The 15,543-nt window shown below is 58.2% G+C and overlaps 1 protein-coding gene across 7 annotated transcripts in view; it reads right to left on the bottom strand.

The window, feature by feature from the left end:
• LOC102392906 (RAP1 GTPase activating protein) overlaps nucleotides 1–15,274 on the bottom strand; it is a 52,249-nt gene extending 36,975 nt beyond the window's left edge. The window contains exons 1-2 of one of the 7 annotated variants that reach the window (XM_044938146.2): nucleotides 14,841–15,266; nucleotides 13,114–13,149 (exon numbers count right to left, since the gene is read on the bottom strand). In XM_044938146.2, coding sequence (XP_044794081.1) covers nucleotides 13,114–13,149; nucleotides 14,841–14,884 — 80 coding nt within the window. In that variant the 5' untranslated portion in view covers nucleotides 14,885–15,266. Of the gene's footprint in view, nucleotides 1–13,113; nucleotides 13,150–14,840 lie in introns of all 7 variants that reach the window. The other 6 variants (XM_044938147.2, XM_006048543.4, XM_006048544.4 and 3 more) reach the window with 6 other exon arrangements.
• Between the last annotated feature and the right edge of the window lie 269 nt (nucleotides 15,275–15,543).

Here is a 15,543-nt window from a genome sequence, read left to right as displayed (position 1 = left end):
CCAGTCCAGGGCCCCAGATGCTGCACTAGGGCGTGGGGGTGGTGGTGCATTTTAGGGGTGAATCCACACACTGCAAAAACTCAGGTCAGACCCAGAGTGACCTGAGTGACCCAGAGTGACTGGGAAAACGGGGAAGGCAGAGGACAGGGGACTAGACACTGCCCTGGTGGCTTCCCACCTGTTAAGCAGCTGGAGAGCTGGGGGGTGGGGGCAGGGGGTCCTGTCTTTTTCTTTGATCTATAAAATGAGAGAGGACGTAGCCACCTCCTAAGCCACAGATTAGAGTAAGCCCAGCAGAAGTGGTGAAATTATTATTATTATTATTGTTAGACACTGTCCCAGACAGCCCGGCCCTTCAGGGCATCAGAGAAGGGGCTGGGGCATCCGGTGAAGAGGACTTGGCCCTTCGGCCATCCAGCAAGAACTGCCCCAAATGGAGCTCCCTGCATCCCCCACGGTGGGCCTGGCCGCTGAGGACTCACCCAGCCTCACCCCCACACACCCCCACTTCCTGCCCTCACCTGGCTGGGCTGCAGGCAGCTTTTAAAGACCAGCCACACTGCTTCCCACCGGGGAGCCTCTGCACAGGCTTCGCCCTTTGCCAGGAGCTCCTTTTTCCTTCTTTTCCTCCCTATAAACTATCCATGCTTTAAAATTCAGTTGATGATACAGGTGAACCTGTTTGTAGGTTCAGGGCAAGAGTAGAAACACAGATGCAGAGAACGGACACGGGTGGACACACATGTCCCACATGGGGGGGACATGTACATACCACCACGTGTAACATGCATGGCTAGTGGAAAGCTGTGGAAGGAAACAGGGAGCTCAACCGATGCTGCGATGACCTGGGGAGGGGGTGGTGTGGTTTGTGAAGGGTGGGAGGGAGGTTCAAGAGGGATAAATTATGCCTGATTTAGGCTGTTGCACAGCAGAAACTAACACAACATCAGCAATTATACTCCAATACAAAATAATAATAATAAATGGAAAAAAAATAATTCAAGGGGAAATTTGGTGGTCAGAACAGGTGACACATGACCACCCAGACAGGAGGCCTGTGACGAGGAGCCAAGCAGAGGCTTGACAGCACGCACAGAAGCTGGGAAACTGGACTTGGGGGGGCTTGGCGGGGGCGGAAGAGGGGCTCAGCCAGCCAAGATGGATTTGTTGGGTGGGCTAAGGCCTGGGGCCTAAGGAGACCAGGACAGCCCATCACTGGTGACCAGATGTCAGGGTTCCCTGGGCCCCCCTGGTGCCCATGAGACCAGCTGGTTCTACAGCTGGTGACACACGTGGGGAAAGGTGCAGACCTCACCGTGAGGAGAGGTGCAGAGGGCTCCTCCTGAAGACCCTCAGACCTCTGAGACAGGGTCCTTGGGAGGGGGCCTGCCCCTCGGCAGGCAGCCTGTCCCCCAGTCACAGAATCAGGTCTGAGGGACTCTAATCTCCCGAAACCAGAGATTAGAGGCCACCCTGGAACTGCTCCAGCCCCCGGGGGCCACAGAGGCCCATTGTCTGCAGAGCTCAACCATCCGGCACTGCTTGCCCCTGGCCCTGCCAAAGGTGCCAGGGAAGGTAGCCAGGGGCAGCCATGGGTGAGTTTCTGAGAGGCTGGCCCACTCCTCCGGAAGCCCCTGGGGTGACGGAGCGGGGACACAGATGTGGCTGCTCCTGGATCACCTTTCCCCAGGCACCTCTGACCTCAGCGGGGACTCAGGAGGGTGCGTCGAGGGCAAGGGGATGGTGCGGGGTGGGGAGCCAAGCACTTTGATGCCCAGTAATCCTGACAACAAACCCGGATCGAGGCTGGTATCATCACACCGTGTCAGAGACAAGGAAGTACAGGCTCGGGAGGTTGACAGATGGGCTGGGGTCTCACAGCCACCTGGGGGCGGGAGGAGAGGACCTGAGGCTCCAGGCAGGGCCCTGGGGGAGCAGGAAGGTGGCACAGGGGGCCCCCACCCCGGCTCCAAGCTGGCTGACTGCCAAGACACCCGGATCCCGGAGCTGCGCCAGGCGGTGGCCTCCCGAGCAAACAACAGGTTGGCAGCCCCGAGAGGAGGTCACGGGATGGGCCCCCATGCGGGGGCACAGCACCCGGGAGCCAGGCCTCCCATCCGCCAGCTGCCCGCCAGCGCCTCCCCAGCCCAGGTGGCCCGAGGCCCACAGTGGCCCAAAGCCTGACCCTCTGCCTGCCCAGGACTGGCTCCTCCCTCGAACCACGGGGCCTCCTCCTGCTCCAGAATAACAACATCTGCTCGACCTGCCCAGCACTTTACAGCTTACAGACTTCCTTTGCTCCCGACCCTCTCGACAGCCTCACAAGGACCCGGAGGCAGGGAACGCTACCTCAATTCTACACGGAAGCGGAGCAGAGGCGATGATTTGCCTGAGGTGTCACCCCTGAAGCCCCAATCCAGCTGCTCGCCTCCTTGCCCACATGGGCATGGGACAGCTGAGCGGTGGGCCCCCCTTAGCTCCCAGGGGAAGGGCGTGCAGGGCCCTTCCCAGTGCCTGTGCCCGCCTCCCTCCGTGCCCTTGCCCAGCCTCTGCTGCCCAGGGGGGTTGCCCACATCTCCAGGTGTCCCTTCGCCCGCTCGCTCCATCACCCCCACCCCCTCGTGTGCTCTGCATTCCAGTGCTTAGTCACTCCCTTGGGACTCCCGTCCTGACACCCGCTCCGGGCCAGAGAATGGTGCCGGGCGGGGGTATCAGAGCGAGGGTGGGCCGGGCCTCCCCCACCTCAAAGCAAAGCCCGGTGACACCGCCCAGAGCTCTTCTCTGCCCTGTGGCCTCCCTGCTCAGACGCTGCACCCTGCAGAGGGGAGGCCCTGTTAAATCCGACCCTCTCCCTCCTAGCCAATGGGTTTTGCCTCCTCGTGGGCTCCAGCCCGCTGGTGGGTGGAAGCTGAGTATACAGTAGGTGTCAATACATTATAAATAAGGTCCTGGCAGAGAGAGAGCATCACCTCAGAGGTGTGGGCTCTGGAGTCAGACTGCCTGGGTTTGTATCCTAGCTCTGGCACTTAACAGCTTGTGGGGGGGGGGGAGCCTTCCCTGGTGGTCCAGGAGCCAGGACTCCATGCTCCCAAGGCAGGGGGGCCCAGGTTTGATCCCTGGTCGGGGAACTGGATCCCACATGCCGCAATGAAGACCCGGTGCAGCCAAATACATAAATAAAACAGCAACAGCTATGGGACTTGGGCAAGTTATTGAACCTCTCTGAGCCTCAGTTTCCTCGTCTATAATACGGGGATAACAGTGGTGTCTGCCTCCAAGCATTGACATGAGGGCTACGTGAGCTCATACATGTAAATGCATAAACATTCGCCACAAGCACCTCCTGACCGTTCCTTCTCTCTTCCTTTTTTCCCTTCCTCTGTGGGCTGCTGAGGACTGAGACAGGGCTCCCGGGTGAAAGTCGGGAGATGGGAGACTAGGCTCCAGCGCGAGAACTACTGCAGCGAATAGAGCCACATAAGGTAGTGAGCGCCTGTCGAGCAAAGGCAGGCAGGGGTGAAGGGGAAGATTCCAAAGTACGGGAACAGAGGAGTAAGGGGGGCACAGGGCTTCACTAGAGGACCTGCCAGGCGCCTGCCATGTGCGGGATCGAGTCCTCTTGACTCTCCGGCCTGTGGTCAAGGGCAGAGGCGGTGGATACATTCTTTCAAGGGGATGGACTTCCCTGGGTCTCCTGGGGCACGTGGATTGCCTGCCTCTCCCATTAAAGATGAAAATGTGCACACTCTGGCCCAGTCACTCCACTTCTAGGCATTTATCCTCCAGAAACGCTTACAAAAAAAAGACACAAAATGACACGGACAGAGACCATTCACTGCCGCAGGGTTTGCCGTGGCTGAAATCTGGAAGCTGGTTAAATACACAACGGCACGTGCAAGCCACGGAAGACCACGCGGTGATGACAAAGGAGGTCTCGAGTCCTGATGGAAAAGGGGATTTGAGGCCTGTTGTCTAGTGAAAAAAGCAAGTAGCACAACAGAAATCTCCCTTGGTAAAAATGTTCAGCTGCAGGTAAAAGCTCACATGAGTTAGCTCTAGGAAACAGGATGACCAGGGGCTTTCTGTCTTCTACAGGATACATTTCTCTGCACCGTTTGAATTTTTATAGTGAGCACGTATTATTTTTGCCATCAGAAAAAAAAAAAAAAAAGATTAAAAACACTGAGTGTCACGCGTCAGCTCACTGAGAATCTGACTGTCTTTCTGCAGTCACCCTGAGAAGGAGACATTCCTCACTCCAAGGAGAGTCTAGCCCAGGGGACACTGAATACCACGATGGCCGAGGTCACCCCTGGCAGGAGTGACAGAGCGGGCTGTGGTCCTCGTTCTGGCTGACTCTGAAGCTCACGCTCTTCCCCCCACACCAGGCAGGGAGGAGGCAAGACAGGAGAGAAGCTGCCCAGGATGTTCCCTGGGACTGAGCTGTCAGGTCAGGGGAGCGTGGCCAGCTGGGGCCAGCCTGTGTGGGGACCAGGCTGTCTGCCTCATTTGCAAATGCAAATAAATGCAGGCTCTGCTGCAGGAGTCAGGTCCCTGCCCTGATCTGCCCCAGGCTAGCAGGCTGGCAGGCGCCCCACCCCACCCCTGGAACCACTCCCCAAGGCCTCAGCATCACCAGGCTGGTGGGCACGCACTGGGGCTCTTGCAAGTGCCTGTGAAAGTACTCCCTAAACTAGAAGCTGCCTTTCATGTGCCAGGATGATGGGTTACGACCCTGCGTGTGGTGGGGGAGGGGGCCATGTGCACGTCTGTGAACATGCGGAGCGCGCAAACGGCCCCGCACCACACCATCAGCGAGCAGGTGGGCCGCACGGCTGCCACCTTTGCTGGGAGCTGGCACAGGCCTCCCTGCAGCGCTGCCTGGTGGCGCGACAGGGCGTGTGCGGTGAGGACGTGGGTGGGAGGCCTGGCAGGAACGTGAAACGTGGGCAGGAGAGAGAGCGCTCGTGTCTGGGGCGTGTGTGGGCTGCAGGCATGAATTTGTACCGATCACGCCATCCACCTGCCGAAAGGCCCCTCGTGGCTTCCCGCCACGTGCAGGATGGAGATTCGATTGCCTCACGTGGCCCACGAGGCCCTGAGCGTCTGTCCCCTGTCCCGGCCTCCGCACACACTCTGCGTGCGTGCTAAGTCGTTTCAGTCGTGTCCAACTCTTTGCAACCCCGTGAACTGTAGCTCACCAGCCTCCCCTGTCCATGGGATTCTCCAGGCAAGAATACTGGAGTGGGTTGCCGTGCCCTCCTGCAGGGGATCTTCCTGACCCAGCGATGGAGCCCACGTCTCTTATGTCTCCTGCACTGGCAGGCGGGCTCTTTACCACTAGGGCCACCTGGGAAGCCCCCTTGCACACACCATATACCCTCCACCTGTTCCACCCTGTCCGGCTTCTCCCCACCCCACACCTACATGCTACACTCTTATCCAGTCTTTCTGGAGCTCCCTCCCCAGGCTGGGTCGGCCTGTACCCCCCCGGCCGACCCTGACCAGCTTTCTCAGAAGCCTGTCCCCGGCTGTCCAGATCTGTCAGTCTGGTTTGCACTTGTCACAGTGTGATTATCAGATATTCCCAGCCTCTCCCACCAGAAACCGAGCTCGGACCGGATCTGTCTGGGGGCTGGGTGCGCCGTCGATGCCGGATGCTGGTCTGCCACGTGAACGAATGTGTGCATAACTGTGTGCTCGCGATGAAGCTGCCGGGACTGAAGTCGAGTCTAGGCGTGTGCACAGGGAATATGCCTGTGTGGGTGGAGGTGGGGGGGTGGGGTGGTGTCTCAAAGAACCTCTGGCCCACAGGAGGCCAGATCTGGGACTTCTGGCCGGGGCACTCCAACTGGTGCTCAGGCCCACGCGGGCTGCAGTGAGAGAGAAAGCCTGCCCACGTTCCTCTGCAAACCCCTCCTGAAACAGTCTGGCCCAGGGTCTCTGGACCTGACCCTCAACACTTCTGGGTGGTGGTCAGGCTGGCCCCCTGCCTGTGCCCTTCTGCCCACACCCCTCACCTCCCCCGAGGCCCGATCCCAGCCTCGCCTTGCATGGCTGCCCACAGTGCCCACGGTGCCCCCCTCCCTGCCTGCCTCGTGAGCAGCAGTTCTTGATCTGAGAGGAGATGGGCCTCCCACCCCCGCTGCCGGCTCAGCCACCTTACCCCCGGCTGCCAGGAAGTGATCTGGAATGTTCCAGATTTGGGGAGAGGAAGGAATCTTGTTCCTGCCTCAGGGCCTGGACATATACTCTGCCCTCTGCCTGGACCGCCCTTCCCACAGTCAGCTCCTTCCCATTCAGGCCTTGCGAGGCCCTCCCTGATATCCTGAGCAGAGGTGGGTGCCTCCCCGCCCTGCCCCTCACTACCTACTGCCCATCTGAAATCATTTGTCTATTAGCGCGTCTCCTGCCCTGGCAGGCGACCTGAGTGAGGCCAGACACTGGGTCTATCAGGTTCTCTGCTGTAGCCCCGATTCTGAGATGTTACGTGACACATGCTTGGGACTTGATAAGTATCTGCTCAATGAACAAGTGGCTAGTGGACACCTTGAAAGGTGAGGTGAATACTGTTCCTGTTTACAGGTGTGGAAATTGAGGTTCAGAGAGGTTAAGCCCAAGGTCACACAGCAGACTGGGTCCAGATTAGGAACTATCTGACTCCACTAGAACCCCAGCACATCAGAGGGTTTTGTAGCTAAACTTCCCATTGTACAGACAGGAAAGTGAGCCTCAGAGAGCGAGAGAACTGATTCTCCAGGTCACCAGGGCTTCCCGTGGTCTGACAGAGCTGCACTCTTAGGCTGGGCTGGGCTTTAAAGCACCCCCTCTCTCCTCTCCCTCACCCCAAGACAGGGACACAAACAACCCCCCTGCACACAGGAAGAAACCATGGCTCAGCCAGGGAGCCACTGCCCAAGGTCACCCCAGCCAGGACTCAGTGCAGACCTGGCTGGCAGCAAAGACAGCATTCTCAGGGTCAGTGTCAAGGTCAGAGCCCGGGGCTGAGAGTGTGCTCACGTGTGGGCAGGTCTCACTTCCCTGCAGGCGGTGAACTTCCAAAGAGCAGAGTCCACACCCTGAGCGATTCTGCCCCCACTGCCAGGGCCAGCTAGCTTGTGGGGACAACACAGCAGTGACCATGATTGCTGGCATCACTCTGGTTTTTGACCTTAGCATACTGTATCTCACTCAACCCCCACGATGATCCTCAGGGCAGGTGCTTTTATTGTCTTTATTTTACGAGACCCGGAGAAGTTCTCCTCTGCTGTCCACAGCCCGGAACGCACAGCAGAGAGCACAGAGGTTTCTGCCATGGGGAGGGCAGTGGATGACGGGCGGCCCCACGCTGGCTTGGGGGTTCAGACCCTCTGGGGCGCCCAGAGGAAGTTCCAACAGGGCTGGCAGGGGCAGGACCCCGTGGCGGCCTCTCCCACCTTCTGCCCCCAGCTCCAGTTCAGTCCTGTACCCAGCACATGCCACCAAATGCTTTTCTCCTTCATGTTGTTGACCTGCCTCTTATTGGAACATCCTCTTGGCAGTGGCCCTCCTCCCCTCCCACGCACACGACACGCTGCCACGCGACCCACTTCTGGGTCACCTTCTCCAGGAAGCCTTCCCTGATTCCCAGGTGTGGGGGAGGAGCGCACCCCTGAGCTATCGAAAGTCCCCACATCTCCCCCGTCAACACGTATCACTTCTCCCCACCTTCGGAACTGTCCCTTTCCTTATTCTCTGCCCTGCCCTTGAATTCCATGAGGCCAGTGGCCTTGTCTGCCACTTCCATCACCTCAGGGTCCAGCACAGGGCTGGGCTGGCCCTTAGAGGGTATCCCCGCATTAAATATTTGTTGAATTAATTTGCTAAATGAATGAGTGACTGTCTTGGGAGAGACCCTGAGCAGAGGAAAGCCTTTGTGAGATTTGGGAATATCAAAAAGGTCTCCTCCTTAATCACTTCTCAAACGAACCACCTCCACAGTGCCGAAAATTTGAGCATTAAAAATTTTAATGAGTCTCTCTTTGGTTTAACGAGTCTTTTCTCTCAAAATGCAAATGCTCACAGAGAGGAAAAACATCCACTGAGTCCACACAATGAACTTATTTCATTCTAAGTCCTCCTTTGGGGTAAGCAGCCTGGTTCTTACTGTCATGGACAATCCGAGGTTCAGAGAAGCAAAGTAGTTTGGGCAAGGACACACAGCGAGGAAGAAAAGCTGAAGTTGGTATCTCAACTCAGATCTGCCTGAAAACAGAAGCCTTATCTTTCCATGCACTTCCCGAACAAAAGGACTGAGTCTGAGCATCGCTGGGATATAGCGGCAAGCAGGGCCAGCCAGATTGGGAATCTTGGCTGGGGGAATCCCTGCCCAGAGCCGTGGTGGCAGCTGTGGGCACAGGAAGCAGCAACTAGCCCCCGTTCTGTGCTCTGTGAGCTGCCCACCAGGGGCCGGCCCACCAGGTACATAATAGATGAGGAGGCCCAGCAGGCTGGGCCCACCTGGCATTTCAGAGCCACTAATGAGGCCAGCCTCGTGCTTTCTGCAGCACACAGGCCCCCGGGAGCCTCTGGCTCAGAGATTATAGAAAGGAGCCCCCTGAGGACGGGGGCCGCCCATTCAAGCCCCCCACTCCACAGCCGCCAGGACAGCTGGGGCTAAATGTATGGGCTCAGACTGACTGGGCTGCCAGTCTTGGTTCACCACTCACTGGCTGTGCCCCGGGGCCAGCCAGGTCCCCTCTTGGAGCCTCAGTTTCCTCATCTGTAAAATGGGACATGGACAGTAACAGTCTCCACAGTGTAAAGCCGGTGTCAGGACAGAATGAAATAATTCAAATGAAGTTCTCAGCCCAGGGCCTGGGACCCAGAAAATGCTTCACATATGGGAGCAGATGGTACCGTGACTGCCATGGGATCTCAGGAACCAGATGGGCCTTCCTGGGGGGGACACATGAGGCCGGGCAGTGACCCCTGTTTTGGAAATCCTCAGGATCATCTCACTCTCCGTCTCCCCTCCTCACCCCATAACCAGGATTTCTCTCATTTCTGTGGCTTCCATGTTTCTGGCCAATGTGCTTCCTTGGCGGGAGGAAAAGCTGGACTCAATCCAGCCTTTGCCAGCTGTGTGACTTTGGGCCAGTCTTCAGCATCCTCAGTCTTGGCTTTGACCTTCAAAATGGGGACACTAAGGCCAACTTTCAGGATTGTCATCATGACTTAACGAGACCCCAGAGCAAAATGCCCAGCAGACACGGGCACTTAGTCCTCGCCGGGTCCTGCCTCCCCCTCCCAGGGTCCAGCTTGAAGGTTAAAGCTGACTCCCTTCTTCCCAGGGTATTTCCGGAACCATCCTTTCCTGTTCAGCCCTGCTTAGCCATATCCCCTCCCCCACCATCTGAAAGTGCAAAGTGAAAAAGTGCAAGTCGCTCAGTCATGTCCGACTCTTTGCAACCCCATGGACTATACAGTCCATGGAATTCTCCAGGCCAGTATACTAGAGTGGGTAGCCTTTCCCTTCTCCAGGGGAATCTTTCCAAGCTAGGGATAGAACCCAGGTCTCCTGCATTGCAGGTGGATTCTTTACCAGCTAAGCCACCAGGGAAGCCCAAGAATACTGCAGTGGGAAGCCTGTCCCTTCTCCAGTGAATCTTCCCAACCCAGGAATCGAACCAGAGTCTCCTGCATTGCAGGGATATTCTTTACCAACTGAGCTATCAGAGAAGCCTCCATATTTAATGTCCCTTACAGCTGCAGAGCCAGATTAATCCAACTACTCTGGCTGGATGTCAGAGCCACTACACTGGCTCCTAATCCTCCCACTGGGCCTCATTCCTCCAACACTTGCACACTTGTGTGTTCCTCCACTGCAGATTGCTAATGAGGGGCAGAGTGTAGGGGAATCCAGCCATGATCACACCTGGCCTCTACCAGGCTTCACTGCTCACTTGATCCAAGCTCCTAATCTTAACCTTAAAAAAAAAAAAAAAAGGTGGGGGAGGGTGGTGAAAACCTGGCCTCCTCCAGGAAGCCCTCCTAGCCTACTTGACAAGTTTTCACCTGTTCCACTCTCTGGACACATTCAGTTCAATCCCACAAACATTCATTAAGTGTTTACTGCGTTCAGGTAGCTGGGCAGGACTGTGGAGGACAGAGAGATGAGTCCAGCTTTTATGGGATTCATGCTGAAAACTGGGCCTAAGTCAAAAGTAACTCAAGCAACATCTGTTTTCAAGGACCTCAGAGCCTACCTTGTGGCACAGTGTTACATGCATACTTTCAATACAACTGAGGTCACCTCACTGAAAGATCCAAGTCAGTGAATACTGTTGAGCAGCAAGTGGGGCTCAGAGAGGGGAAGTGACCTGCTCAAGGCCTCACCACTAGTATGTAGCGGAGGCAGATTCAAACCCGTGTCTGTCAGACTCCGAAGGCTGTGCTTTCCCCACCGCCCCAGGAGGGAGCACTACATCGGCTCTATAAGCATGATAAGCAGCAGAAAGGCGTTCAAGGAGAGAGAGAAGGGGTGTGCAGATCAGGAAGGAAACACTCAACAAACAGTGGTGAAGGTGAGCTGGGGGACTTCCCTGGTGGTCCAGTGGCTAAAGCTCTGCACTCCCAATGCAGGGGCTGAGGGTTCAATCACTGGATCCCACATGCCAGAACTAGGAGTTCGCACGCAGCAACTAAAAGTGACGTCGCTCAGTCGCGTCCGACTCTTTGCGACCCCGTGGACTGTAGCCCACGAGGCTCCTCCGTCCATGGAATTTTCCAGGTAAGAGTACTGGAGTGGGTTGCCATTTCCTTCTCCAGGGGATCTTCCCAACCCAGGGATTGAACTCGGGTCTCCTGCATTGCAGGCAGATGATTTACCGTCTGAGCCACCAGGGAGGCAGCCAAATAAATATTTTTTTTAAAGGAGGCCTTGTGGAAATGCGAGAGGAAGGCAGGTCAAGAAGAGGGTACAATGTGGCCAAAAGCCTGGAGGTGGTGCTCACGGGGCCGTATTCTCATCAATAAGAAACACAAGGCATAAGAGAAATGAGTCCCAGGCTGGAAGGTGAGGTGGAAACAGGCCTGGAATGCCAGGAAATCACAGTTAATAGTCAAAATGACTGCCCGTTTACAGAGCACAAACTCTATGCCCAGGCACAGGCTGGAGGTGAAGCAACTGGCTTGGTGATGGGGGAAGGGAGGGCCCAGGGGCTAGCACCATGGACAGCGGCCCCAGCACGGCGGGGGTGGGGCAAGGCCTCGTGGATGATGGGTAAGTCCTGGTCCTCCCAGAATCCTACTTTGTAAATGTGTCAACTGAGGCCCAGAGAGGGGAAGGGACTTGCCCAGGGTCACACAGTGGTTAGTTACTCTCACTCCTAGACCTTCATCTCTGACTCTTCATTCAGGCCTCCCTAGAATGAGCTTTCTGAGTCACTCCTCCGTCTCCAACTCTTCCCTCAAGTGCATCTATCAGATCTGCCCTTTGGCCTGGAGGTCCTAGGGGCAGAGCGAGTGATACTCTGGGTTCCGCACAGAGCCTGGAAGATGGAGATTCAAATCCCAGCTCTGTCACCGACTAGCTGCGTGAACTCAGGGAAGTTCCTTGTCTCCTCTGTGCAGCATTGCTCTCATCTGTAGTTAAGGCCAATAGTCCCTGACTCAGAGATACGGTGAAGATCGTGTGAGAGGACGCAGGTCCAGCACCGAACGGTACTGGTGTACAGCAGGTGCTTGACAAACGGCAGGTGTTGGGACACTATTACTGAACTCCTTGCAGGAACAGGCATTTCCCTCACCTCCACCCATCTCTCTCCCTACCCTGTCTCTGCTCTGGGCTTGGCATACGGCCTTGCACGTGGTGAAGGCCCCAACTGACTTTTCACATAGGAGATGCCCAGCAGCAGGAGAGAAAACCCAGAGAGGGAAAGTAACTGACTCCAGGTGGCACAGAGAATGTCAAAAGAAAATGAAAGGGCAGGCCCTGAAGCTCAGCCTGGGTGCTCCCCCTGTGCCTCCCACCCAGGTGTGGCTCCCTAGGGGGGCTCTGGCAGCAGGTAAGGCGATGGCGCCTGATGGGAGAGATCCAGCAGCTGGGGGGACTGCAGGGCTGGAAGACCCCTGGAAGCCATCAGCAGGGGCGGAAAGCAGGAGCCAGAGCAGCTAGGGGCTCTCCTGCTGGAGCTGAAGCGGCGTCCTGGGGAGCCAGGAGGCACCCACCTGCGGGGCGCTGGGCAGGGGGCTGTGAATCCTGAGGTGCAGCTGCATCCCCACCTGCTGTTCACAGCGTAGGGGAAGCTGCAGATGCGCCCTCCTCCAGAGAGAGGCAGCCTCAGACACAGGAAATGGGTTGGAGGAGGGGGTCCCGAAGGCTCTGTATGGAGTGGGAGAGGGGAGAGGGTTTGAGGGTCAGTGGGAAGGTTAAAGGCACCCCCAGCCCAGCCAGGAGCCACCATGAGACAGGAGGCATAGAGAAAAGGAAGGAAACCCTTTCACTGAGGGCCTACACTATACCAGGCCCTGCTTTGACCTTTTTCTTTTGGTACAGCTTTACATTCTATTAAATAGGCATGTTAATCCCCATTTCACAGATGAGAACACTGAGGTTCAGAGAGATGAGTGACTTGCTGACAGCTGCACAGGCAGCAGCAGGCTGAGGTTTAACCTCATTTGTCTTACTTCAAGGCTGAGCTCTAGACAGAACTGTGGGGGAAATACACGGGGCAGAGCTGGTGAGAGGGTCTGCCCATCCAAGGCCGGCAGAGGATGAGGGGAGGGTTGGTGGGGCCTGGTCTGGTATCAGAGGGGGTGGTGATGGCTTGGGAGGGCTTCCCAGGTGTCTTGGGGGTAAATCCAGGTAAGTGGCTCAAGGAAATCCAGTTGCCAATGCAGGAGATGGAGGTTCAATCCCTGGGTCGGGAAGACCCCTTGGAGAAGGAAATGGCAACCCGCTCCAGTATCATTGCCTGGGAAATCCATGGACAGAGAAGCCTGGTGGGCTCCAGTCCCTGGGGTCGCAAAGAGTCGGACATGACTGAGCGACTGAACAACAACAACAAATGGCCTGGGAGTGTCCCTAAAGCTCAGCCAAGCAGCCCAGTGCTGAGGGCCCTCGGTACTCACCACGCACTCCGGCGAGGGGCGAAGGACTTGTCCACCCTGAAACACAAGAGCAGCGGCAGGTAAGGGGGCAGCCCCGTCTTACCAGGCCTTGCCCAGCATATCAGGCCAACCCCTACCCACGTGGTTCCAGGACCTCACAGGGGCCTGGCGGAGGCACTGATGCTCTGAGACCGCCCGCCATAGGTTGCAGGGGCCCTAATGTCACATTAGGGATGTGGGGTGTGGGGTGAGGAGGAAGGGAGGCAGAGCCAGGGGGAGACAAGCCCCCAGGGTTCAGGTGCCACCCTCAGCCTTTGTCTCCCTTCAGTCCCTCCAGACCCCACATCAGGGAGAGTACAGAGGCAGCGCCCCTCCCTGGGGCCGTCCACCACCCTCCAAGGGCACCCTGGGGTAGAGGACGGCTCAACCTTCCCGCCCCGCTGGGGCCGAGGGGCTCAGCAGCTGCTGGGACAACAAACAAGCCCTGCTTCCTGGCCAGAGGCCAAAGGAGAAGGGGAAAGGGGCCCCAGATAAGACCTGCCATCTCAGGAGACACGAACTGGGGATGCAGGGCTGGGGTCTCCCGGGAACAACTCGTGCGGGTGGGGCCCGGGAGGCCAGGGAAGCCAGGACTTGCCCAATGTCACACAACAGAGTGCAGCCCCGCACTCCGCTGCCTCCAGGCGTCAGTGGAGAGCCTCCTGGACCAGGAGGCTTCAGGCCAATCGCGGGGGGCTGGCCTGATGGCCCACAGAACCCCCCAGCCCGGAAGGCAGCTCTCGGGTCTCCCACCGCACCCGGCCCCTCTGCGGGGTCCCCGGGGGGGATGGGCGCCTAGAGAGGGGACACCATCCCTACAGCTCAAAGGGCCCACGGTCTGCAGCGTGACATGTGTGAGCAGCCCCGAGGGCTCGGCACCCGGAAGGTGGGTCCCCCGTGTCCCTCTGACCACAGGGAGGGAGGCCCTGCTGAAGGTTATGCAACTTCCTGGCCAGCCAGGAGAGGGGCCAGTCTGTCTCCCCAGTCTCCCTTCCAAGGTCCCAAACCTCCGCCTAAGACACAGATCCTCCTGGCCCACCTGCGCACTCCTCTGGGGTGGGCACCTGGGGCCGGGAGGGACAGTGACCCCAAGATGGACCAGGCACCACTCCGACTCTCCAGCCCCCTGCCCCCCACCCACAGGTCTCCAGCCAGCAGTCCCGGAGGAGGGGGTTCCTGAAAGCCAGGCAGGCTGAGATGGGGCAGCCAGCCGGGGTGCCCTGGGGCGGGGGGTGGCTAATGGCTTCTAGATTCCCTCCCAAAGCCTCACTCCCAAAGCCTCACTGCAGGGGCTGGGCAGCCTCAGGAGCCAAGTCGGGGGCCCTGCAGGGCATCCCCTGGACCTGCCTTTTCCCACCCCCCACTACCTATATGCACACGCATGGCGTGAACACACACAGGCCCAGCCTGCTGGTCCACACACACAGTCAGACATCTACCATTGCCACGCGTTAGACACAAACACAGAAATGCCCACGGCCACTTGCGTCCACACACGTGCATAGGAGTATCCAATCGGAGCACACACATACACACACACACACTCTCTCCCTCTCTCAGACTTACCAACCCCCGCAAGTTACGTCCCTGACATCAGACCGTTCACCTCACACATCCACACGGGTTCACAGCTCCAGGCGCCCCCAGACCCGAGGCGGACGCCGGCGGGCGCGCGCGCTCCCCCCAGCACTCCCGCGCAGCACACCTACCCTCCGTAGGCCCCGAAGGTGAAGCTGCGCTTCCGGCCGCTCATGGTGCCGCCCGCGCCGAGCCGAGCCGCTGCCCGCGCCCGGGTCACCTTGGCAACCCCCGGCGCCCCACCCCCGGCCACAAGCCCCGGGATTGTCCGCGCCCCCGCGGGCTGCGGGCCAGCTGTCCGGGGCAGCCGCGCGCAGAAAGGGCCGCTTGTTCGCGCCGCCCTCGGGCCGGGTGGGGGGACGGCGCGGGGGATTCGCTGGACTTTCCGAGCGGGGACCTCGGGGCGGGGAGGCGGGAGGGCCGGGCGGGGCCTCGGCGCTGGCGGAGGGGAGGGGAGCGGGGAGGACAAGGCCCGTCCCCGCCCCCATCCCCAGACCCGGGGCGACCCGGGTTGAACACCCTCTTCTGCAGGCAACACCCTCGTCCACCACCCCCTCCCACCAGGAGCGGAGCTGTCCCACAAGGAGCGAAGCTGTATCCTCTCCGGTCATCACGAGGTGGGTGGGGCGGGGTGGAGCCCAGAGCGAGCTGGGTCCAGAATTTGGAATTCAGAGTCAAAATGGTTTGCATTCTACCTCGAATTTCTCACCTGTTTAAAATAAGACTCATTGGAAAAGTCCCTGATGCTGGGAAAGATCGAGGGCAGAAAAAGAGGGCGTCAGAGGATGAGATCCAACCAGTCCATCCTAAAGGAGATCAGTCCTGAATATTCAT

This window comes from Bubalus bubalis, chromosome 2 (assembly GCF_019923935.1).
Source record: "Bubalus bubalis isolate 160015118507 breed Murrah chromosome 2, NDDB_SH_1, whole genome shotgun sequence".
Taxonomy (NCBI): Eukaryota; Metazoa; Chordata; class Mammalia; order Artiodactyla; family Bovidae; genus Bubalus; species Bubalus bubalis.
This window is presented reverse-complemented; position numbering and strand designations above follow the sequence as displayed.